We start from the raw sequence: 22,302 nt of genomic DNA, 5'->3' as shown, positions 1-22,302 counted from the left end.
TAAACAGAACAAAAAATGCGAAAACAGTTCTTTAGCTACGGGTCATATAAACCTATCTGGAACAGAATATATATAATACACATTTAGAGACAGAGACAGATTATAAGATCAAATCTGACTTTTCCAATATAAAATGTTTGTGTACAGAGCTCCAGAGCTGTTTACAGGGGAAGGGTCCTATACCTTCTTATCAGATTGAGCTCTGCTTTGGAGAGGAGTATCCAGATCCCAACGTATCTAAAACTAGGAAGCTGATCATGGCGGAGGTGGGTAGAAAAAGAACTAAGAATTGTTCAACTTTTTTTTCATCATCTTCTCTAGCACATTTACCCTGAAAGCATACGTGTAGATGTTGTTGTACATAAGGTGTCATATCTCAATTATTGATTTTACATTTGACCTGTAAATCAGGGATTCATTTTATAAAAGGCTTTATTTTTACATTAAGATTTTAAGATCTTTTGTTTAAATTTTACTATGACGGGAGGGAAAGCAGAGTTACACTCTTAGAGTGATGTGTGTCAATCTCATTTCCTGTAGGGTTTAATCAACAATCTACTTTCTCAAATGCCAAACACTGTAAGCTTAGTCTGACAAAGTTGTATGTGAGTTTTATGACATGTTGAACAGTATATCAAGTATTTCATACATAACAATCCAGGCACATCTTAATAATTCCTGTGTGAATGCTGTCAGTCAGAGTGTAGCGGTAGCATTTTCAACCACCAGTAGAGGTCCTCATAAGCATACTGATTGTGTACTACACTGTGTCCTGCTGGCCAGGTGGTGCCCTTGTTTGCAGTGGAACTGCTGCAGAGGTTCAACTTGGGAGAGATTGAGGAGAGCGGCTGACTCTCACCTCCAACACACAAGGAGAGAAGATGTAGGAAGACAAAGAAAGCTACCCTGCACCAGGGTAGCCATGAACAATATACAGGTGGATTTACTGAAGCTTTATTCCTTCCCTGTCATTACCATAAAATATATCCTAAGAGCAGAGCAAAAAAATACAGAGTATTTCTTTGTGGAGATGTATATAGGATAAAGAACAATGGAAGTGCTGCATTGTTGATGTATTCACAATGCATAAAGCAAAAGTAATTTTCTTTATTTTTGCCTTGTATTGATTTATTTTCCGTCCTCCATGCAGCTAGACTGGCAAGAGTTATCAGTTGCTGTTGTTATTACAGAAAACATCTTGATTAACCCAGTAGAACACAATGCTAACATACTATTAATGTAAATAAATTCCTAATTTTTCTGTGAACCCATATTCAGCATATGCATTAAATGATAATTTAAGTGTATAATACTTTACAACACATGCAGAGAATAAATTGACACCTTTAATTAAATCTATAAAGCTTTTTTCCTTTATTTCTAGCGAACATCATTTAACAGATTCACAATTTTTAAAAATATACATTTTTGTAGCTATAACATTTAAAAAGAAAAATCAACAAGTAAGGTTTTCTTTTTGAAAATAAAAAAAAAACAAACACAAAAACTAAAGTGAGAGAGTGTGCTGAATCAGAGGAGATACCCGTATCTGAGTTTAAAATACTTTCATCATTTTCCCTGCCTTCAAACATATACAGTACGTAAAAAATGAGATGGGAACAGAAGCGTACAGTACACAGGGGTCAAGAGTATTCACAAAGCATCATGTTCCAACGTGTTATTAGCACCATTACTCTTCAGCCGTACTGCACTTTTTACTCTTTCCATCATTCAGTTTTTAATGGAAAAACACCATGAGTGTCGAGGCGATGTGTCACAGACCTGTCTGTGTGGGTGGGATTGTCTGTTACGCAGTTTTCATTAGTGTTCTCCCTTTCTCAGAGATAATGTTAAGAACATATTGGAGGGTAATGCCTTGACGAACAATTGTTTGAAATGACTCCCAGTGATTAGAATAAAAAAGGCGAAGAGTTGCTCATACATTCACCTTGCCTGCCCAGGCCGACATGTAGACATCGGCTCAGAAGCAAGAAAATAAAAATAAAAAAAGAAAATGCATTGCAAAATTGACAGAGATTGCATTAAATCTGTTTAGCATATTTACTGTATATAACATCTGTAATGTAATATATATATTCAACTTTTGTTCATATATATCTGCACTTCTTCAATAGCGTTTACTTTCATAACACTGATTGAAAATTGATACCCTGCAGAAAACACTGTCAGTAAGTAGGTGTGTGGGACAACCATTACAAAAACAGAGTGAACACAGACAAGTGCTTGATTGTCTCACTAAATGTCTTCAGTGTGTCTGTAAGGAGCCATCCAGAGATCCTTCAGCTGCTGCTCCTTTCAGGGTTGTGCTAAGTAAGGTTAAGGGGAGGGAAGGAAGGGAAAGGAAAAGGAAGGATGGGTGCAGTAAGGGCTAGACTAGGGTGGACGAGGTTAATATTTGGGCAGCAGTGTGGACACCCGTAAATTGTGTTTTCTATTGTTTTTTATTCCTTCCCTGCAACCCTGCCTTGAGGTCTCTCCATTGTTTGTCTTGGTGGGTGCAACAGAGACAAGGAGGGTGTGTATGTGCTTATGTGTGTGTGTAAGTATGCATGTATACATATGCATTTCCAAGTTTCTACTGCCACTTCATTAGCTTGGAGCCATGAGGTAAATCCAGGAGGCCAGGAGCATCGCTTCCGGTTGAGGGAAGGGTGTCCGGGGCAGACCAGCGGCGTTTGCGTGGACGGGGCTGCTCCGGAACAGGAGGCTCTGCGGCCAGAGTGCGTGGAGGGGCCGGCACCGTAGGAGGTGGGTGGTGAGGAAGAGGAAGAGGAGGGGGAGGAGGTGGAGGTGGCATCTCCTCCCTGTGCGAGCTGCTGGACTCTCCGGCGGCCCTGGAGTGGAGTTGCGTGCGATGCGCCCTGGAGCCGGTACGTGTGTGTGTCCGGTGGGTTTGGGTGGGTGTGGGGGTTAGAGCCAGGCAGACATCCCCCTCCATGAGCTGGCGGCAGGGCAGGCCATACAGCTGGGAGGTTCTCTGGGGACAGCAAGAAGACCAGCCTCGGTCCTGCACAAAGAATGGATACTCCACCAAGACCTTCAGTAACTCCTACACAAAATCACAACATTGTTACACACTCAACCAAGAAGTCTCTCTGTCACTTATTATCACCACAATCTGACTTTGGTGCTTTAATCTGAGAAGATCAAGGCAACTTGAGCCCTACACTATGACTGATTTGTAATAACACTCTTATTATGTCATGCAGTCATTCATTAAATAATTTCTGATTATGCTGTAATGTAGAAATGTTTCTCAAGTGTAAGTTGAAGCATATATTTAAAGAAAAAGCTGACCTGAGTGTTGAGGTCTGTGAGGTGGACTTGCAGGTGGCTGAAGCCCTGTGTACTGCTGGGGGAAATCAGCAGCACAGTGCAGGTGCTGAGGTGGAACTCTGGGGAGGTATCTGCACTCCTCAGGAAGTCCTCGGTTCGCAGCTCCTCCACTCGCTTCAACCGCCCGCTGGCCAACTCAATCAGAGAACCCTTGGTGAAGTGAGGTAGGAGCGCAGGGGGAGATGGGTGAAGGGCTGGCGGTGAGGTGTGAAGATGAGAAGGAGATGAATCTCTCCCTCTGTCTCTTTCTCTGTCCCTTCGTCTCTCGCGCTCACTTTCTCTTTCTTGGTCTTTGTCATGTTGTAGGTGCTTTTCTTTGTCTTTGTCTTTACATCGCTCCCTGTCCCTTTGTAGGACTTTTTCTCTGTCTCTTTCTTGGTCTCTGTCCCTGTCTCTGTCCCGGTCTCTGTCCCGGTCTCTTTGCGACCTGTCATGGTTGTTAGGCAGACCCAGGGGTGAGTGTGGTGAGTTCCTTAGATTGTGCTGCCTGGGGCCTGGCTCCCTGTGCAGGTTGTACAGAGGTGTTCCTGAGGGGCTGTAGAGTGGGTAGGCTTGGGCCTGAGGGCTGGGGTGACACACTGATCCCAAGGAGTAGTATATCTGGGCTTCAGCTGGTGTGGCCCCAAGAGTGTCCAATAGCCCCCCTCTACCTGCCCTGGGGACTAGTCCCAGGGGATGGGGACTGGTGGAGAGTAAATTAGAGCTGGTCTTAGCTATCCCATGCAGATGTCTGTCCTGCAGTGAGGAATGTGGCTCAGAGCCCTCCTGAGCTTGTGAGTCTGACAAAAATGGCCCACAAGAATGGACACGGGATGTTAGATCTTCCTGCTGTCTCCGTCCACCATTGGTATGTGAGCTGTGTGGACTGACGTCCAGTCTGGTTCTGCTGCTATCGTTCCCATATTCTCCTGTGAGCAGAGGCCTGGAGGTTGAGGCAGTCCTGCTGCCTGGCCCATCCAGGCCGTTGGGCCTCTTGCCCAGGTACCTGTGTCTGGCTTCAACTAAGCTTGGCTCTTGAGGGTAGAGGGAGTGGTGACTAAACAAGTACGAAGGGGAGAAGAGAGAGGAGCTGTTGTCCCGCCGGCCGCTGTTAATGTAGGACCATATCTCTCTAGAATCAGCTGGGAAGGGAGTCTTAAAGGAAGAGGCAGAGGAGGAAGATGGGGAAGGTGGCAAGGAGAGGGGCCCTTCCCCTCTAAGCCACCTGGAGTGGTGGGGCAGGGGTGAGGGGAGAGGATCATCTCTCCAGGCGGGAGACCCTGAGCCCCTCCTCTCGCCAACTTGTCCTGGAAAAAGGGGGAGAGAGACAGAGGGAGAGTAACTCAGGTGCCATGGTAGGGGCAGGGGGAGGCCTGGTGCTGGAGCAGGAAGAGGTGGAGGAGTATGTAGGAGATGGGGGTTTGGGTTAATCAGAGCTCGATCCCTGTCACTGGCCTCCCTGCCTCCCTCTCCTCCCCCTGTGCTGGACCGACTCCGGAGCGGCACAGGGGGTTTAAACTCATCCAAAGGGACGTGGTGTTCTGTCGATCCTTGCCGAGACTCCCTCTTCTTGGGAGGGAGGCACTCTTTGCCGCGGTCGGGGCTGGGATTCATGGGTGGGCTCCAGCGGCAGAGGGGGCCCCCTGTGTGTGGGTGTAGGCTAGGTCACATGGGCCTCACGGGAGAACGGGGGCCGCAGACAGAGGGGAAGGCTGCTACACAGCATCACTGTCAGATCACTGTTGATTCCTTTGTACTGAAGCAGCACTCACCTACAGAGAAGATCAACAAGGACAAAAACAGAGATAAGGTAGGTGTGTGGACAGAGAGAAATAAGAGAGATTAAGTAAACATAGAAAAATCTGTCAGGTCCTGGCATCAGTTGTTGTTAAGACTTAGCTGTCAGTCTAGTCAGACACGCAAACAAACATTCAGCTGCATCAGACAGATGGAGAGAAATCGGCCAGTGACTCCATCATATAAACTAATTTAAAAAGGTTAGAAACTCATAGCTTTCTGATAGCTGTCACTAATTAGTCATTACCTATGTGCACTGCGGTGGGACTGAAACTACCCAACTTACTCGTTTCATTCAAACACATTACTCCCACATGTGGGCTAAAAATATATTTTGCAGCCAATGAAGTTCAGAGGCAGTGCAGTATGTGTGTGTGTATAACACACACACTGAGCACTCGCAGCAGGAGAGGTTTCATCTCTGACTCTCAGGGGATGATTGGAATATGTAGATATGTTTTTGTACCACTTTCATGAACCACCCCCACGACAGCTCTGGGTGTTATCTGTATTCTGTATAAGCTTACTACTAGCACCCCCCACCCATTCTCTTTCAGACACACATGGACAGCAACAGACACACAAATACTCCCTCAGGCGGCTGTACTTACTCCCCCAGTGATGGGCAAAGCTGGTCACCACCCACCCAAAAGCTGACAGAAACACTGTTGATATTACCACCAGTTGTTGTGGATACAGGATATGTGTCTTTGCATATTAATTACGTGTCGCAGCAGGGGTGTGGGGAAATATGTATGACTGTGTGTATGTGTTTGTGTGTGTGCATGCATGTATGCCATGTTTGTGTGCACGGGTAACTTTTTTACTAGGAGAAATGTGTGGATGTGTTTATTTGTTTAGGTCTTTGTGTGTTTGTGTTTGAGTCCTCGAATGTGTCAGAGATTTTGCAGCCTTGTTTCATTCAGTGAGAAGTGCGGGGGAGCTCTACTAATTCTTCTCCAAACGTATTAAATGAGCTCTTTTGAAGTGATGGTTGCCGCGCCAGCTGTTCCCTCCTCCTCCTCCACCACCACTACCACCACCACCACCACCATCGCTGCTCCCGCCGCCGCCGCCACAACACCACAGCACCAAGCTGCCACTCAGCCCCGCACTCACCCGCATGTCTGTCTCAACAGCCTACCAACTCCCTGCCGTCTCACCATCCACCCCACTGTCACCATGGAAACTGTGTCCACACACACACACACACACACACACACACACACATCCAGTCAGTTATAGAGGTTAGATGGGGATACTCCATGGAGAGGCGGGTAAACTGTTGCTCATCAAGTGACTTGGTCCAAAAACAGAATAAGTGTTAGAGTGGAGCAAGCTGTTTGTGCATCTGAGTGGAAAACTGAAAACTGGGTGGTGAGAGGAGGGGGATTCATTGTCCCAGACACTGACAGCATGGGTGTGATGGATTTGAATGTGAGAAATGGACAACTATTAGGTCAATGATTATGTTGTTATAAGGTAAAACCTTATGAGTTCAATTCAAGCGAAATATTTTCAGTTCAGCTGAACGATAACATGGCCTTCTGTGGGTGGGAAAAACACATTGACCTCAGGGGGTTCATGAATGTTGATATTTTTTAGATAAAAGGCCTTCAGACAGCAACAACAATTAGAAGGCATTCCTTACACATACACATACTTCATTCATAGTTTACTTGATATTTTTCTTGAATAATATTTTTTTATGAAATTTATTGTGACGATCTTATCAAGCTCTTAAATGTGACAACCAGTTAATATCATATAGTAATATATTAACCGTTAAGCCCTTTGACTAAATAGAAAGAAAATTATGAAAAATAAATGTAGCCAGTTAAAAATAAGAAAGAAAAAGCAAAGCAATAACGAGAAAAATGATCATCACAAAATTAATTTTCACAGAATTCAAAAAGTCAGAATTTCTCTATTTTAAAATTCACAGTTCTTTCACTTAAGAATTCTACTCTTCTTTGGGAGCACGGAAACTTGAACTAGAACCCAGATTTCTTGAATTCAAAAAAGACTGGTTTCAGTTTTTGTCCTCAAATGACTCGACACCCTTTGACAGCCCTTTTGAAAAGGTTGTCTTAATAGACCTAATATAAACTTGCCAAAAAAGTACAGGAAAACAAAGAACACATTTGTGCATGTGGAGGAGTTTGCAGAGAAATGTCTTCTAACAGAATACTCCTACACTGTGCAGACATGCACACAGAGCTGGAGTTTAGCTGGAGCTACTGTGGTCGTAACATTTAAATATATCAAAACCGACAGATCACGGGCATAATGACGTTACACAATGTTTCCAAAGAAATACTCCCCAATACTTTTGACTTGCTATGTAAGCATGAATTTATCCAAAAAGTCCTGTAAATTAATTTGCTTAAAACTGAGAAAAATAAAAACGGTCTGAATCACTTTGTTTTCAATGTTTGTATGTTAAAATGTGAAATGCTTACAACTTACTCTGAAGTAATTGTCAAATCTGACATATCTATTTGCACCACTCCACTTCATCCCGCCTTTTCTCTACACGCATTTCTCTGGAGAACTGTCAAACGTACCTCTATACTCATGACTGCAAACCTCGGAAAAACAGAACTACAGAATATTAGTCTCTAGTTTTAACTATTTTGCTATCAAAGACACACCAATTAATAGTCCAGCAGTACTTAGTGCAATAGAAAAAGGAGTCAACAACAGCTCTTTTAATCCAAAAGATCAGTTAGATAAAGTGGGTGGAGGCAGATAGGTTGATGGAGTTTGTAGGTTTTATGATGTGATGTGAGACTGACCTTAGTGCGGGCTGAGTAGATGTCCCAGTGTTGGCAGTCATTCATATTCCAGTCCTCCCAGAGGGTCAACCCACTCCTCAGCTCCTCACTGTGCTACACTGCTTCTCTACAGAACCACCGCCAGTTACAGCACCCGCAGATATCAGCAGCCTCCAGCTACACACTGCCTCTGATCTCTGTACGCATGAAATAACACCAGCGAGCCCACCAAACTGAGGGAAAGAACTGAAAACCTGCTATCCGTCTCTGTGTCTGTTGTGTGTGTGAGTGTGTGTATGTCAAGAGTGTGTGTGTTTGTGTGTGCAAAGGGCTGAGGAAATGAGTAATATCTAGCAGTGAGAAACATGTCTGCTATGCAGAGCCACACAGGCAGACCAGTTGCTGCTGCCGCCCACTTGCTTTAATCACTGTGAGTGATACAAACATGCACACACACACACACACACACACACACACACACACACACACACACACACACACACACACACACACACTCAGACACATATATGCACACACAAACAGTCCAGGATGCAGAACATAGAGATTATATATTGGACGGTATATGCTGACTATATGCTGCCATTGTATAATCTGATGTCATGGTTTCCACATACAATTCACCAGTTAAATGTGTCTTTTAACCTGAAAAGTCATTAATTCATCAATAATGAAATTATTATTCTATATTTCTGATAAACACTTTTCTGAAGACATGTTGGCACATTAAAGAGAGGGAAGGATGGAGGGGAGGCATAGAGACAGTTGATGAGAGACAGGGAGGGACGTGGTAGGAGGCTCATCCTACACACACTCTCAGACTTAGGCATTTGCTGCTGCCTCTGACTCAAAACTAAACCTCACATCCATCAAGCACACTCTCTCACACACACACATACTCACACGCGCGCGCACACACACACACACACACACACACACTATACTTTTTGTTTATCTGTAGTTTTCATCTGAATTTGTGCCCTTTGTTCTCATCAAAACATTTTGTGACAAACCTGTTGCTAAAAGAGCTTTTATGATTAAATTTGATTTGACTTTATATGCATGCACACACACACGCACATAAGAACATACTCTCATGCAGGCTCATACGCTAACAGAAGCACTGCAGGAGAGCACTGAATGATTTGCTTCAGTGATTCAGTCAGTGCAAGTGAAGTGTGTTGGTGTGGCTGGTATGGCTTATTAGGACTGAATTCGTGAGAGCAGTGTAGCTCATTCACGGCAAAAAAAAAAAAAAAAAAAAAAAATCAGAAACATATCAGTATGGAAACCTATTCTAGAAACAGGGCCAAGCTTCAGTTCATATACAGGCTTATGTAAATTACCAGCGCAGGAATGCAATACAGGAACGAGAACGTAAATTGGAGCACAGGGGGAAATAGGATTTAATGAAGCAATCAAATCATTATTGGTGGTTAATTGTGAAAAGCAATCTTTGTGTGCTATCATATTTCTGAGAGCAATTTATCCAACCTTTTAAACACACAACAAAATGCAGATTCATATCCACCAACCTTGTCTAACTTATCAACCTCAATGGAATGGAAAGTTAATCAGACTTGGAGGTGTGTGCAGACACATCAGCTTGAAGGCCACATTGAAACACTCTCACAGCGGGGCAACAATTGCCAAGGAAGTCTACTCTGACATTTCGGAGAAGATTACCTTTATTTTTCAAAGTGAATGCTGTTTGAAAATGATGTGCACTCAGATTGTGTGGGAATGAGTGCTGTCTGCTCTGTATCACAATTAATAGAAAATAAAGACACATATTTTTAATTTTTTATGGATAGTAGGGTCACACTTTAACATGTAACATGTAAATTTAATCAATATTCAGTCTTGGCAAACAAAAGTAATGACAATATCTAATTATTAGGCTATAAATAAATTAGAAAATGATTCTAAAGGTTATATTAAAAATACATCTATTCATAATTGCATTAATTCAAACAGGCTCAGTAGGCCAAGAATTTTAGATTTTTTACATATTTATTAAAGCTAATTTACAAACAGGAAATTTATAATTTTAAAGTAATTAGTGTATAAACCTTAATAACTAATTTGACTGCACAGGTGGCAGCATGTAGAAATAAGTTTGCTTTTATAAATAGGTTTCTATGATTATATTGTACAAAGCAACCCTGCTCATAAGGAGTCAGAGTTGACATGGCAATTTAAATAAAAGAGTCCAACACATGATTATCTATCCACATAAATAACACATTTTTAAACTAATAGGATTATAACTAAAGGTCACACATTAGTGAGAAATCATACTTTGTGTATTAAAATATAAAAGTAAACAAGTAGGAAACAAGTAGTAGTCAATAAAACGCAGAAAATAAAAAAAATATACTTTCTTCGAAACATAAGTGACACCTATGGAAATTGTACAATATATTTTAATATAATTCTGCATAAATCATAGCACTAGTTAGTATTTGATATACATAATAGTCCAGTCATAGTGATAGAAAAGGAAATAGAGCACAGACTGGGTTCACCAAAGGTTATTTACTACAATATAGAGGTATAGAAATGACTGTTGCTGTCTTCTTATGCATACATACTTTGATATTTAGCATATTGAACACACACACACACACACACACACACACACACACACACACACACACACAGACGAACATCAACACAAGGAAACACACAGTGGAGTCCCACTGTGCTGTCAATCATTTATGGTACCACTGAGACATTAGGCACACTCCTTCTCTGTCTCATGCTTGGTGTTTCTGTCTCTCTCTGGTTTTGCAGTATTTAATCTGTCTATCACGAACACACACACACACACACACACACACACACACACACACACACACACACACACACACACACACACACACACACACACACACACACAGGGTCAGGCCTTGACAAGAAAGGTCAGATGAGTCAGACAAACTATCATAGTGGTGTAAGTGAAAAGAAGCAAAAGGAGTCACAGACTTCCACAAGTGAGAATTCTAGAGGTGAGAAATTCTATTTAACACAGAAGATGTTCTGGTCCTTTTTGAAATCAAAATGCCATTTTGCATTGTTTTTTTTCCCTTCCTCATGCGTAGCCTCGTATGGGGTGTCTGATCACGTTTCAGGCTGAGTGGGGGATCTATGATGGACGTCTGATGCAGCAGAAATTTGTTGCTGAATGTAACAGATCTGGACAGAGGGGAGGAGTAGAGGAGAGTTGAGGGGAGGGGGGTAGAGGACACAGATAGACAGATAGACAGATAGATAGATAGATAGATAGATAGATAGATAGATAGATAGATAGATAGATAGATATTGGTAGGATAGAAATATCCTTGATTTTAGATAGATAGATAGATAGTGTATAATTTGTATTATGTGTTTTCTTGTCGAGTTTGTTTAGTGCTGTTCTGTCACTGTGTGGATGTTTTAATTTTGACCTGCCACGGGACTGCAGATGAAAATTAGCCCTAGACTAACTCTGATAACTCTGATACATTGCATCATATGGTTGCATTTATGTTTGATATTGTACATGGTCCCTTACAATGCATATATATACAGTATCTATAGATAGATACATAGATGAAAAGATAGATACATAGATGAAAAGATGGATGGAGGGAGGGGGTGAGGGAGGAGGGGAGTACTACTAGCCTTGTGTGGTGGCTTACTCCACAGGGAGCCGGGCTAAGCTGATAAAAGGACAGGGTGATACGGGCGATAGCTTATTTGGCAAAAGGCCAGGTCAGCCTTCAGGGCCCTGACCCATTCTTCAACAGGATGAGCCAGCAGCCCTGCCCGCAGCAGGCTCAGCCACAATGAGGATGGGCTTATGGCTCAGGAGTTACTATTAACACCCACATAACACACACACACACACACACACACACACACACACACACACACACACACACACACACACACACACCACACACTGGGTATGCTGCATGCACACAGAAACATAAACATGCATTCAAAGAGTAATTCTAAGATTAATTCCTTGTGCGAATATGCTCACTCTTCAGAGCAATGCACACCTTCATGTGGCACAATTTGATATCTGCTGGTTTTGATTATGAAAAAGATAAGAATCCCAAATAAACAGAATGTGCAATACCTCCTTACAAAGCACAGTTGTTAACCAAGTATGCAAACCATGACAAGAAAAGGGCTGATAGGAAGAGAGTACAACAGTGTGAGTGATGCAGACTAGAGGGTGACGGCTGTAATGTATTGCTGGGTTAATCCTTGTGAATCCTAACTGGTACGGCCTAAGGCAGGCTTAGTATAGTTCTGGGAGGAAATCCCCCTGTGTAGTGGTACAGGCCATTAGCCCCTAGGGTATAAATAGGGCAGCTATGGCTCCTTAAGCTGGCTTTTACGCAATATCAGTTAAAAATATGACTTGACTAATTACATGCAGGTCAGCCAGTCAGCAGAAGCAAAAATTGCTCCACCTCGTTCTCCTCTTCCTCTGACCATGGCAGACTACCGCAGTGTTCTTGTGAATACACACAGACATACAGTGCACGTTCAAGTGTGCACGCAGAGGTCGGCAGGGAACAAGTTAACAGTTAACAGGTATTCTGCAAACCTTGTGGCTGACATTTTTTAAGGCGGGTGTTATGTTGCTGTCATTCATTGACATTTCAGTGTCTACTGATGGGAGTTTCATTTTTGCGCTTTTCCATTGCCTCAGTCTGATAATATGGCTCTTATGAGGCATTTATACTAGCTATGTTTTCGACCACAAAGAAATGACTTTGGTTTCAATTTGTAGGCATCCTATGCATCACAAAAAAACATGAAACAAACATCAAATGTGCCACTATTGGTTAGGTGACAGCAATTCTTATGCAACTGCAGTGATGTCACATACTGCTGATGCACAGTCATGCTGTTGTATTTCCATTCTTGCAGCACACTCTTTTTTTTTTTTTCTAAATTAGTTTTCCAACTTTTTACATGCTCAGCTTCACTGGCTCACAGGTAGCAGTCCCTCTCACTTGTTTGTGACATGATTAGCCCAACTCCGAGCCCTTGATGCGAGTAGTACTCTCACACTATGAGATCAGTAGCTTATGAGGGGGGTTGAGGGTGGAGGAGAGGGGGAAGAGAGAGAGAGGAAGAGAGAGAGGAAGAGAGAGAGGAAGAGAGAGAGAGAGACTCAGCGACCGAGACAAAGTCTGATGGGGTAGAAACAGCTTGAAAGAGAGAGGACAAGAGTGTGTGTGAGCGTGTGTGAGTGTGTGTGTGTGTGTGTGTGTGTGTGTGTGTGTGTGTGTGTGTGTGTGTGAAAGAATGGGGGGATTACTTTTCATTCCAAAGATTTGTTGTTTTTGGCACTGTCCCCTGGCGATTGTCAGTCAAACTGGGTTTCTTTTGGTTCTCTAGTTTAACAGTAAAATGTCAGCAAGCTGTAAGCATAGTGATGACATCTCCATGGAGAGAGCATGGCCAGGTCTCCCGCTGGTAGCTCAAGTGCCATTCATTTTAAGAGAGACTGTCTAGACTGGCTTCATAGATACTGTCTGGAATACCTTTATCACTGCCGGTATTCAAGGCAACATTGCTATACACTGCCATTATTGCTATTGCTCTACAACCCCTCCCACACCAAATCTGCTGCCCAGCCACACATGGTCACAGCCATTTACTCAACACATGGCTTATGCTGTTTGTTATAAAGGGTACTGCAAATTATATTGAAATAGGATTGAGTGGGCTTAATGCTTGTTTTCAAAATGAAAAAAAGGGAGAGTCCCACTTGAGAGACAACCTTTATCACTCAGCTCTTTGATAATCTCTGCTAATAATTACAAAAAAAGATGCCAAATTAAATTAGAGAAAAAGCTGTTTTGCTGAGTGATTTTAATGTTGCGCAGGATTAAAAAAAAAAAAAGAATGTAAAATGAATAGGGAAGTATTGCAAGGGTAGGGAAGGTAATACACATCAAGCTCCAGGACAGGCTTTCAGGACACTATTGATGCTATAGGCTACAGGATGTCTCAGATGTTACACTTTCTGTACAGTGATACCAAAACCGATACTGTGCAATATATTGTGTTTGCGCACGTCTGTCTGTACGAGGGAGCAGATTTACTTGCATTAGATCCAGCAGGAAAAGAGGCAGGCCTGGCTGAAAAACTGTGGGTGTAAGTGGTGGGTGGCAGGGTTGAAAGGTCATTGACCCCTATTGTAGATGAAGTGTGGAGGAGGAGGAGAACATACTGCTTGATCATACACAAGGGTTAGCGAGTCAGGGCCAAAGAAAACGATCTGCACGAATGCAAAGAGCAAAGAAAAGACTTGAATAACTGACAGATTGCATACGCATGTTTGCACAGGCACTCACACGCACATCCACGTGCGTACACATATCTTCGGTTCACACATAAGTGGATGTTAATGTAAACGCATCCTATGAAATATCACTTCCCGCACCTTTCTCTCATGGTACACAGTGGCCGACAGGTGTGTCTGTCACCTAAAAGTAGTCTGGCACAGTGTCAACTGTATTCAAACACCTGCCTCTGTTTGGGATTATTCATCACACTCCTGGCTCCCCGGTTGAGTTCCCAAGCCAATTCTGACTGTGAGAGTGCTGATCTGGTGGCAATGGAGGTCCCCTTGACTGATTTGAAAATGGCATAAACGCAGAACAAATTTAGCATATAGGCCCTACCTTAGGAGAAATTAGTGCAATACCATTAGTTATTGGTTCCTAAATAACTTGAGGCAAGTTAATCGTGGATGTGGAGCCCATATTTCTTGATTTGTCAGTTCAATTTAGAATAATTTGAAAATTATTCAAGCTGCACTTTTTAATACACATTTTTAATTAAATGTAATTAAATTATTAAATGAAAGTACAGTACGAGCCGAACAGCAAGAAGGACGGGGGTTTGACTCCTTTTTCCGTTCAGTGAGTGGATGACATGGAATACGTGCAAAGACATGAAAGTCTGTTAATCCATAGGTGTGACTCTGCTATCTGTGAACTGTTCTCTTAGACACTGAAGATGAAACTCACAGAGAAGGTTATGACAGATACTTGCTGAACCTACAAAGCATATGGGTGAAAGAAGGGAATTTTCATACATTAGAGAAATACATGCAAATGCATAGTCTCTGCATGAATGTACGCTTCACTCTCTAACTTTTCCCTCTCTGTCTCTTTCACTTTCAGTCCCCCCACCCCACCTACCCTGGTCTTCCTCTCTGTCTTTCCCTCTCACTCATCTGGCTGGCTGTTTGAGAGCACACACTCAATGTGGGTGAGAGTGCTAGAGTAGAGTATATGACTGTCAACACAAGGTGCAGGGTGTGTATGTGTGTGTGTGTGTGTGTGTGTGTGTGTGTGTGTGTGTGTGTGTCTGCCTGTCTGTGTGGTGCTGTAGGTGGAGAGGCACAGCAGGGCGTGAAGGAGCGCTGTGATAATGACAGGCCATGCATTATATAACATGCAGATTGCATAAGGAGAAGATTATTTTAGGTCCAGATATTGAGGATTTATAAGTACATTTTTTACGTGGGTGTACAGCACTATGCACACCCCTAAGTGCACAAAAATGTTCTGAAATCTGCTCATTTTTGTGGTTTCTTGCGAGGAGTGTGGGGGTGTAAGTAAACTAAAGTGTATTGTGTGTGTTTGTAAGAAGGGGCATGAATGTTTTCAGATTTCTTTCATAGCTATCTGCATATCAAAACAAGTATGTGGGAATGTTGGCACATTTGTGTACAGTGTGCATAAGGGTGTCTTTATTGCAAGCTCCCACTCATTATCACTTCTAGACTTCAGAGAGATCCACTTGAAAAGGGCTGATTCTCCTTGTCGGGTGCAAACCTTGTAACTTCCAGTTTTTGATGATTTTCGTGTTTGAGCTTGTGTTAAAAAAGCACATGCTTCTCTGCGGGTTGAGCAAGTTTTAGGACTCTCTCTTGGCCACTCAGTCACAAGGTTGTGGTCCTATAGGATGTGTTATGTGGAGTCACAGAAGTGAGGCAGAGCCGTCTCCGTGTGCGACTGCCTCCTCTGTGCGCCTCGCTCCATGCATGAGTGTGCCCCTGTAAAAATAGACCTCTTAAAGGGCCAGCAGCCACTCAACCTTCTCCCACAAGAGGCCTGTTCTGCTCTTCAGGGTGACAGTGCTCTAAGAAACATGGGATGGGAGAACATGTTGTATTTCTCATTCAGCCCACAGAGACAAGTTGTATTTCTGTGTCCCAAAAGATATAGAAACATAACTACATTCAGTGTCTGTTTGTCATCATTATATCATTCATGAGGGAACTTCTCTGGTACACAGTCATAAAATAAAGCTCCAGGTTTTATCTTAGTAAGTCACTATAAAACACATATTAAACACAGGAGATTTGGGTTTTGAAGCCACTTGACAACAGCTGGAGCCCCACCTTTGGCACTCTCACTGATACACCACAGCGTCCTTGCTTCAACAAATCCAACTCAAGCAAAAACTGCTCCTAGCATGTGAGGAACACTTTCAATTGTGCACTCAAATCAAGCATTTCTAGACACAATCTCTCAGTGAAATAAGACTTCCTGTACACGCCAGCAGATCGTCCTCATAATTGAAATAAGTGAATTAAGTCAGCAGGGACAAATGTTGTACGTCTCGCTTGAAAGACATCTATAGCTGGGAACTGTTTGAACCTGTGAAATGTTCCTATATGCAGCATATGGGATGTCACTGCAGCAGAAGGACAGCGCCTGCTGTAGCAGAAATAGACATACAGAAATCATAATCGTGCATGCTGGCGTAGTATTTCTCCATGGAGAATGGCAATAAATAAGGTAGGATTTGAGTGGAATCAGTAACAGAACCCCAAAACGTGGCTCTGCGTTCCCAACAGAGGGCTGCAGAAATACACATTTAAAGTCTTCGACCAAGTAGTAATTAAAAATGAAAAACAATGGGTGTCTTTCCAGTGCATGTTTTCTCATGTATCCTGTACACTGGTTAAATAAGAAGTTATTTACAGACGGCTAAAGCACCTGCACATCTGCACATCCTCACTTTGATTGCATGAGCTCTTTCCCAGACTTGCCCCCAACATCTGCACCTCCTATTTTCTCTCTCCTCCTCCTCCTCCTCCTCCTCCCTCATTCTGTCTCTTTCCAAAATTTCCCCGACTCAACTAACCCCACCCTCACCAATCTCATATCCGTTCCTCCCAGTTTAAACGGGCTCCTCCAGGGCCCCTGGCTATCTCTGGACCAGGGCTATTTAAGCCCACTGCTCTAATTCTGAAAGTCCTGATCGGTCGTCAGTCTGAGTGATGGACCTCCACCTCTCTCTCCCTCTCTCTCTCTCTGTCTGTGTCTGTCTTCCTCACACACTCCTTGTCTCTGGATCAGTCACACTCTCCCTCTTGTTCACACTCTCTCTTATTCTCTTCCACGCGCACAAACACCCCCACACACAGGTGCCGACTTACAGGAGTGTATACCGCACGTTCATTCACACACACACACACACACACACACACAGACACACAGACACACACACACATACACACACGTCAGACATATTTTCTCCCTATAATTAACCCAGCTCACTCTCAGGATGACATGTACCTTCAGTAACTCCTAAACCTGTTTCCTCAGAGCATTCAAAACAGACAGCACGGTCTGTTTATCTCTTCATTCAAAGTTGCTAACACACCTGCGCTCCCGCGCTCCAACACACACACACACACACACACACACATACCACACATACTCAGAGGAGGAAGCGGTGTGGTCACATACCTCGCCGGGTGCCTTTGCGTAGCAGGTAGCAGAGAGTTTACTCATTGGATCAGGCAGCAGAGCAGGCACGTAGGAATATCCAGTTTTGAGACTGCGAGTCTCTTCCTCCTCTCTACTGCTCAGCCTCCCCTCCCTTCATCCTATTCCTGCCTCTCCTCCTTCTCACTCTCTAAACGCCTCTTTGCTCTCTCTCTCTCTCTCTCTCTCTATCTCCCTGTGAGTGCGCTCTCTTTCTCTCTCCCCAGCTTGCTTGATCTCTCCAACGCCCTCCCTCTGTCTCTCTCCCCTTCGCTCTAACTGACACACACCTTCTATCTCACCCTTACAACTTCAATCTACACTCATCCCTCTTAGTAAGTCTCTCTGACACACAGTGACACTTGATAACTTTTTCTTTCCCCTGCCTAATATGCTCTCTCTATCTCTCTCTCTCCCTCTCTCCCTCTCTGGGAGTGTATAATTAGACAGAGCTCAGTGGTAATACAGTCAGGCTCATTGTGGGAGCCTTAGCATTGCTGCTCATGTTTGGCTGATAGCCCAGCGGCTTCACTCATTAACCTCCCTCAGGCCGCAGAATGGACCAGCCCACGGCTCGTGCTATTTGCTGCAACACCTCAGCCTCTTAGCCCATCAGCCAATCACAGCCCACAGGGATGATGGGAAAGGTGTGCTTCCCGGGAACACAGTACTGTAGGTGAGTGAGCTAAACATAATCGCTAAGTATTGACATGTTAGGGCAAGTGAAGTGTAACACCAACTGGTCAAATCTGACAGGCTGAGGGTTTCATCACAGTCATAAAGACCCAGTTCTCTTTTAGCTTAATCACTTGGTCATGCAGTGGCATCATGTGCTTTTCTCTCAAACATGAAGACCACTCACACATCTTATTGTGAAACCACTGCGAGGTATGGGAATGTCCTGTGTAATGTAGCAGTAAGTCATATGCTCTCTTTACTGTACTGTGTGCTCCAGTTCCCATCACATATGACCTGGCATAAACCCTCAAGGCAGGCTTCCTTTAACTGAGAAAACTGTGTAGGGTAAACACCGTCGGGTTTTGAGAAATGAAAGTAAGTAACTGCATTTAAACAATTAGGATAAATTATATTAGAATAAATTATTATTGGTGTTATATATACATTTTTAAATTCAAGTTAAATGTCTCTTGTCTGAACTGAGCTGCAATCTTATGGTCTCAAGTTTCTAACTCACTGATAAACATTTAGTTTGAATCCTTGGCTGAAACTGCACATGGGTGAGTACTTCCACTATCTTTTTGGCTTTGTCATCAGGGGCAAACCATTTGACTCAGGTCCAGAGCTGGAAGTGTCAGACCAGGCCAGGTCACGTGAGCAGCTTATATGACTGCGCTCTCTCTACAGTACAATGTCTGAGGGAGTTTGACGACAACCTGCACCTACTGAGTTGAAAGTCAAAGGAGACAGTCGGAAAAAGCAATTATCAGTTTTGTTTTCTATTAAAATCAACGTGTTTCTTCAATTTATTTTATTGTCCTTTAAGTTGTTAAATTGTAACCTGGGAGTCCTGGGCATGGAAAATGTTAAATAAATAATTGATCATATATAAAACATGGCTTCTTAAAGGCACATGAAGCTCATAAATAAATACAATGTAAATATTTTATTTTTCAAAATCTATTTTTACTTTTACTTTTTTTTTTTTATGAATTAGGTTCTGGTTATATAAGGTACCTTACATGCTGTTCACCATAAATCAACACCACCAATTCATAATAGAGCAAGTATGGGTACTGAAGCATTCCAAAACAAATGCCAAGTTCGACAGGTTTATGCTGCTCACTCAAATTTGGTGATGACATGATGGCACCCCTGAAATAATAACCCCACACAAGCAAAAAAAATAAAATAGAAAAAGGAAAATAGAGCAGTGTACCAGTCAGTAAAGATTTTCCCACGCTGTTAAAACAATAAGAAGGAATATGTTGTGTATGACAGTTACAGTTTAAAAACTTAATGAAGCAAAAGTTTTAGCTGAAAGTACTGTAGGCCTCTAAATAAAATGCTCAGGGGTAAAGAAAGTTACATTCAGCTCAGCTCCAGTGTTACTAACAGTGTTTAAAATCACTTGAATTATTTTTTTTTTTTAGTAAAAGTGTATTTAATTAACACCGGGCTCAGCCGAGTACCTCTAAAAATAAAGACAAGATGAGCCATTTCCCCCAAACAAAAGTATCAGAGCCATGACTACAGCCACATCAGTGCCTTGTAAACTTCATAGATCATATTCTCTTTCAGTCTAGTAATAGTCAGAGCTATTGTAAGCTATTAAGTACAACTTTAGATTTTGACTCATCTACACACACAAGCTTAAAAATCTCCAAAACATTTTTAACTGATGTAAAGATATATATATGCTTTAAAAAAATATGTTTTCATAATTTGTGGTCAGTCATTCTTACTGAATGTTTTTTTTTTTTTATTAAAAATTATTTTGACAAAGGTCATCACAGATTTCAAGTCAAGCAAGCATTATCTTTTGAAAGTTTCTGTCTGACTGGAGCCCGGGAGTAGGAGGGAGATTGTGATCAAACAACCAGAGAGAGTGGGAGGGTGTGACTACAGCACTTATCGGGAGATCACATGGTGTGTGTGTTCATATGCGTGCATGTATCTTTTGCTCTTGTGATCATTAGGCACTGCACAGGCCAAACGCCTTAGTATCATTTCCTCTCTCCTTCTCTCTCTCCCAATCTCACTTCTGCATTTACACTACAACATCCTAAAAACACTGATGTAAATAGAACTGGGAAAAAACATTACTCTGTTTGCTGCGTGAAAAGTTGTATAATTATCAACTTGAACTTGGGATTGGACATTTAAAACTTTAAAACGGTGTCTCCTCAGTTCATTGATGATACTGCTGACTAGGTGAGGGAGTAATGACGCATCACTTTACCACTACACAACCAATTATGATGATAAACGCAAATTCAGGTGGTAAAATAAGCACACGATAACATGTAACCCCTGAAGGCTGTAAATCTGGCAGCAAAATAACAGTGTAGTGCTGTATTATGAACAGGGCATTGTACATTTTGAAAGAATGTTATATCAATCAAAGCACCAATTTTTATTTGGCTACGATGCAGGTTAGCATTTCCGCTATCACGTTTCCATCTAGGTTTTTTAAGTGTTGTTGATATGTCATCAGTATGATCTTTTAAAATGGTGTACATGAGCAATTTGGGTTTCATTAGACAGCTTCCCATAAAGGGAAATGTCGGTGGTTATCGCTGGAAGTGCAGCAAGCATTTTATTTTACAAACTGCACTTGTTGAATTTCCGTTGGCTTTACTTCCTCTTTGTTTCGGTACTTTCCTCGGGAGGGTACACAATCTCCCTGCTCTCCACACAGTTTTTGTTATAAATGTGAAGTGAACTTACTTAAAAACACATGTAACGTTAGTAACATTGTTAAATTTTAGAGTAGCAATTTTATTTCTTTATGCATAGCTCTTCTAATTGGGGGAGAAGTGGGTGTCGTTAAAAGTTAAAATGTACTACGGAGGCTGTGCTTGCTAGCATGGAGCATTTAGTGAGTTTACTCTCTGATGTTACACCAGCAGCATGTTCAATATATGTAAAGTAAATCAACAAAAACAATTATTTTGAGAGATGAGTCAGTATCAGTAATGTACATTCGATGAGTGCATGTGTGCATAGTGTGATTTATAGGGTGTCGTGCAGTGTGTAAAATTGACCAATCAGGGACTTTGAGGAGCATAAACAGACACAAATGCCAATAGACTGATCAGGGGCCCTCACATAGTCAAATACACCTTAACAAGTTTATAATAAATGTAATGGGTGTCAGGGTCTCTCTGGGTGAAACCTGACCCTGTTGACCCTTAAATCAGGTGCCTGGAAGAAATTCAGCACCTCACAATATAATAGTTTTAGATTCTGCGGTGGCCAACAGAGCTCAGAGATAGAAAACTTTCATCCATTGAGAAAAAAAGGTAACTGAGCTTATGAAGAACCAGTGAGTGTGTGGCAGTACCTCAAGCCAAAGATGGGGAATCTTTGACTGTAATGTGTGTGGAAAAATGGAATCACACAAACTGAGAAGAAGAGCCAATCACATGGCAGCGAGACACAAACCCGTGATTCCTTCCCACACACACACACACACACACACACACACACACACTCAGCAATGACAAAGCCAATGTTAGACGATTTCACAACTCTGTGTGTATGTTTTCTGTTTGTTGTATATACTGTACATACATGTGTGTGGATCTGTGAGTTTGGAAGAGCACAGCACGTGTGTGTGTGTGTGTGTGTGTGTGTGTGTGTGTGTGTGTGTGTGTGTGTGTGTGTGTGTGTGTGCATGCGCTCATGTGTGTGAAAGTGACTCACCCCGTGTCAGTTACTCCTCTACTAAAGTGTCCTTTCCTTTTCTACTTCACACCTCTCCAGTTTGCTATTTTGGGGCCATGTTAGCAGAACTAGTAGTATCCAGAAGATCACACACACACACACACACACACACACACACACACACACTGGCACACACACACACACACACTCACTACAACATGCAA

At 42.5% G+C, this 22,302-nt stretch overlaps 2 protein-coding genes across 4 annotated transcripts in view; one reads left to right on the top strand and one right to left on the bottom strand.

Moving 5' to 3' along the window:
• The window catches only part of irf10 (interferon regulatory factor 10), a 7,247-nt gene extending 5,892 nt beyond the window's left edge, over positions 1-1,355 (top strand). Inside the window, exons 7-8 of the mRNA XM_051424802.1 lie at positions 148-266; positions 784-1,355. Coding sequence (XP_051280762.1) covers positions 148-266; positions 784-852 — 188 coding nt within the window. The 3' untranslated portion in view covers positions 853-1,355. The remainder of the gene's footprint in view (positions 1-147; positions 267-783) is intronic.
• On the bottom strand, positions 1,356-22,302 carry zmp:0000000926 (uncharacterized). Of its 3 annotated transcripts, none has more exons than XM_051424799.1 (3): positions 22,118-22,302; positions 3,319-5,108; positions 1,356-3,070 (listed from the first exon to the last, which is right to left on the bottom strand). In XM_051424799.1, exons 2-3 carry the CDS (start codon positions 4,948-4,950, stop codon positions 2,597-2,599), a joined length of 2,106 nt encoding a protein of 701 aa, XP_051280759.1. In that variant the 5' UTR covers positions 4,951-5,108; positions 22,118-22,302; the 3' UTR covers positions 1,356-2,596. The 3 variants fall into 3 exon arrangements, with proteins under 3 accessions (XP_051280759.1, XP_051280758.1, XP_051280757.1); XM_051424798.1 differs by lacking the exon at positions 22,118-22,302 and adding an exon at positions 17,714-18,094; XM_051424797.1 differs by lacking the exon at positions 22,118-22,302 and adding an exon at positions 7,932-8,347.

This window comes from Dicentrarchus labrax, unplaced genomic scaffold (assembly GCF_905237075.1).
Source record: "Dicentrarchus labrax unplaced genomic scaffold, dlabrax2021, whole genome shotgun sequence".
In the NCBI taxonomy this organism is placed as follows: Eukaryota; Metazoa; Chordata; class Actinopteri; family Moronidae; genus Dicentrarchus; species Dicentrarchus labrax.
The sequence above is the reverse complement of the archived record's forward strand: the minus strand, read 5'-3'. Positions and strand labels throughout refer to the sequence as shown.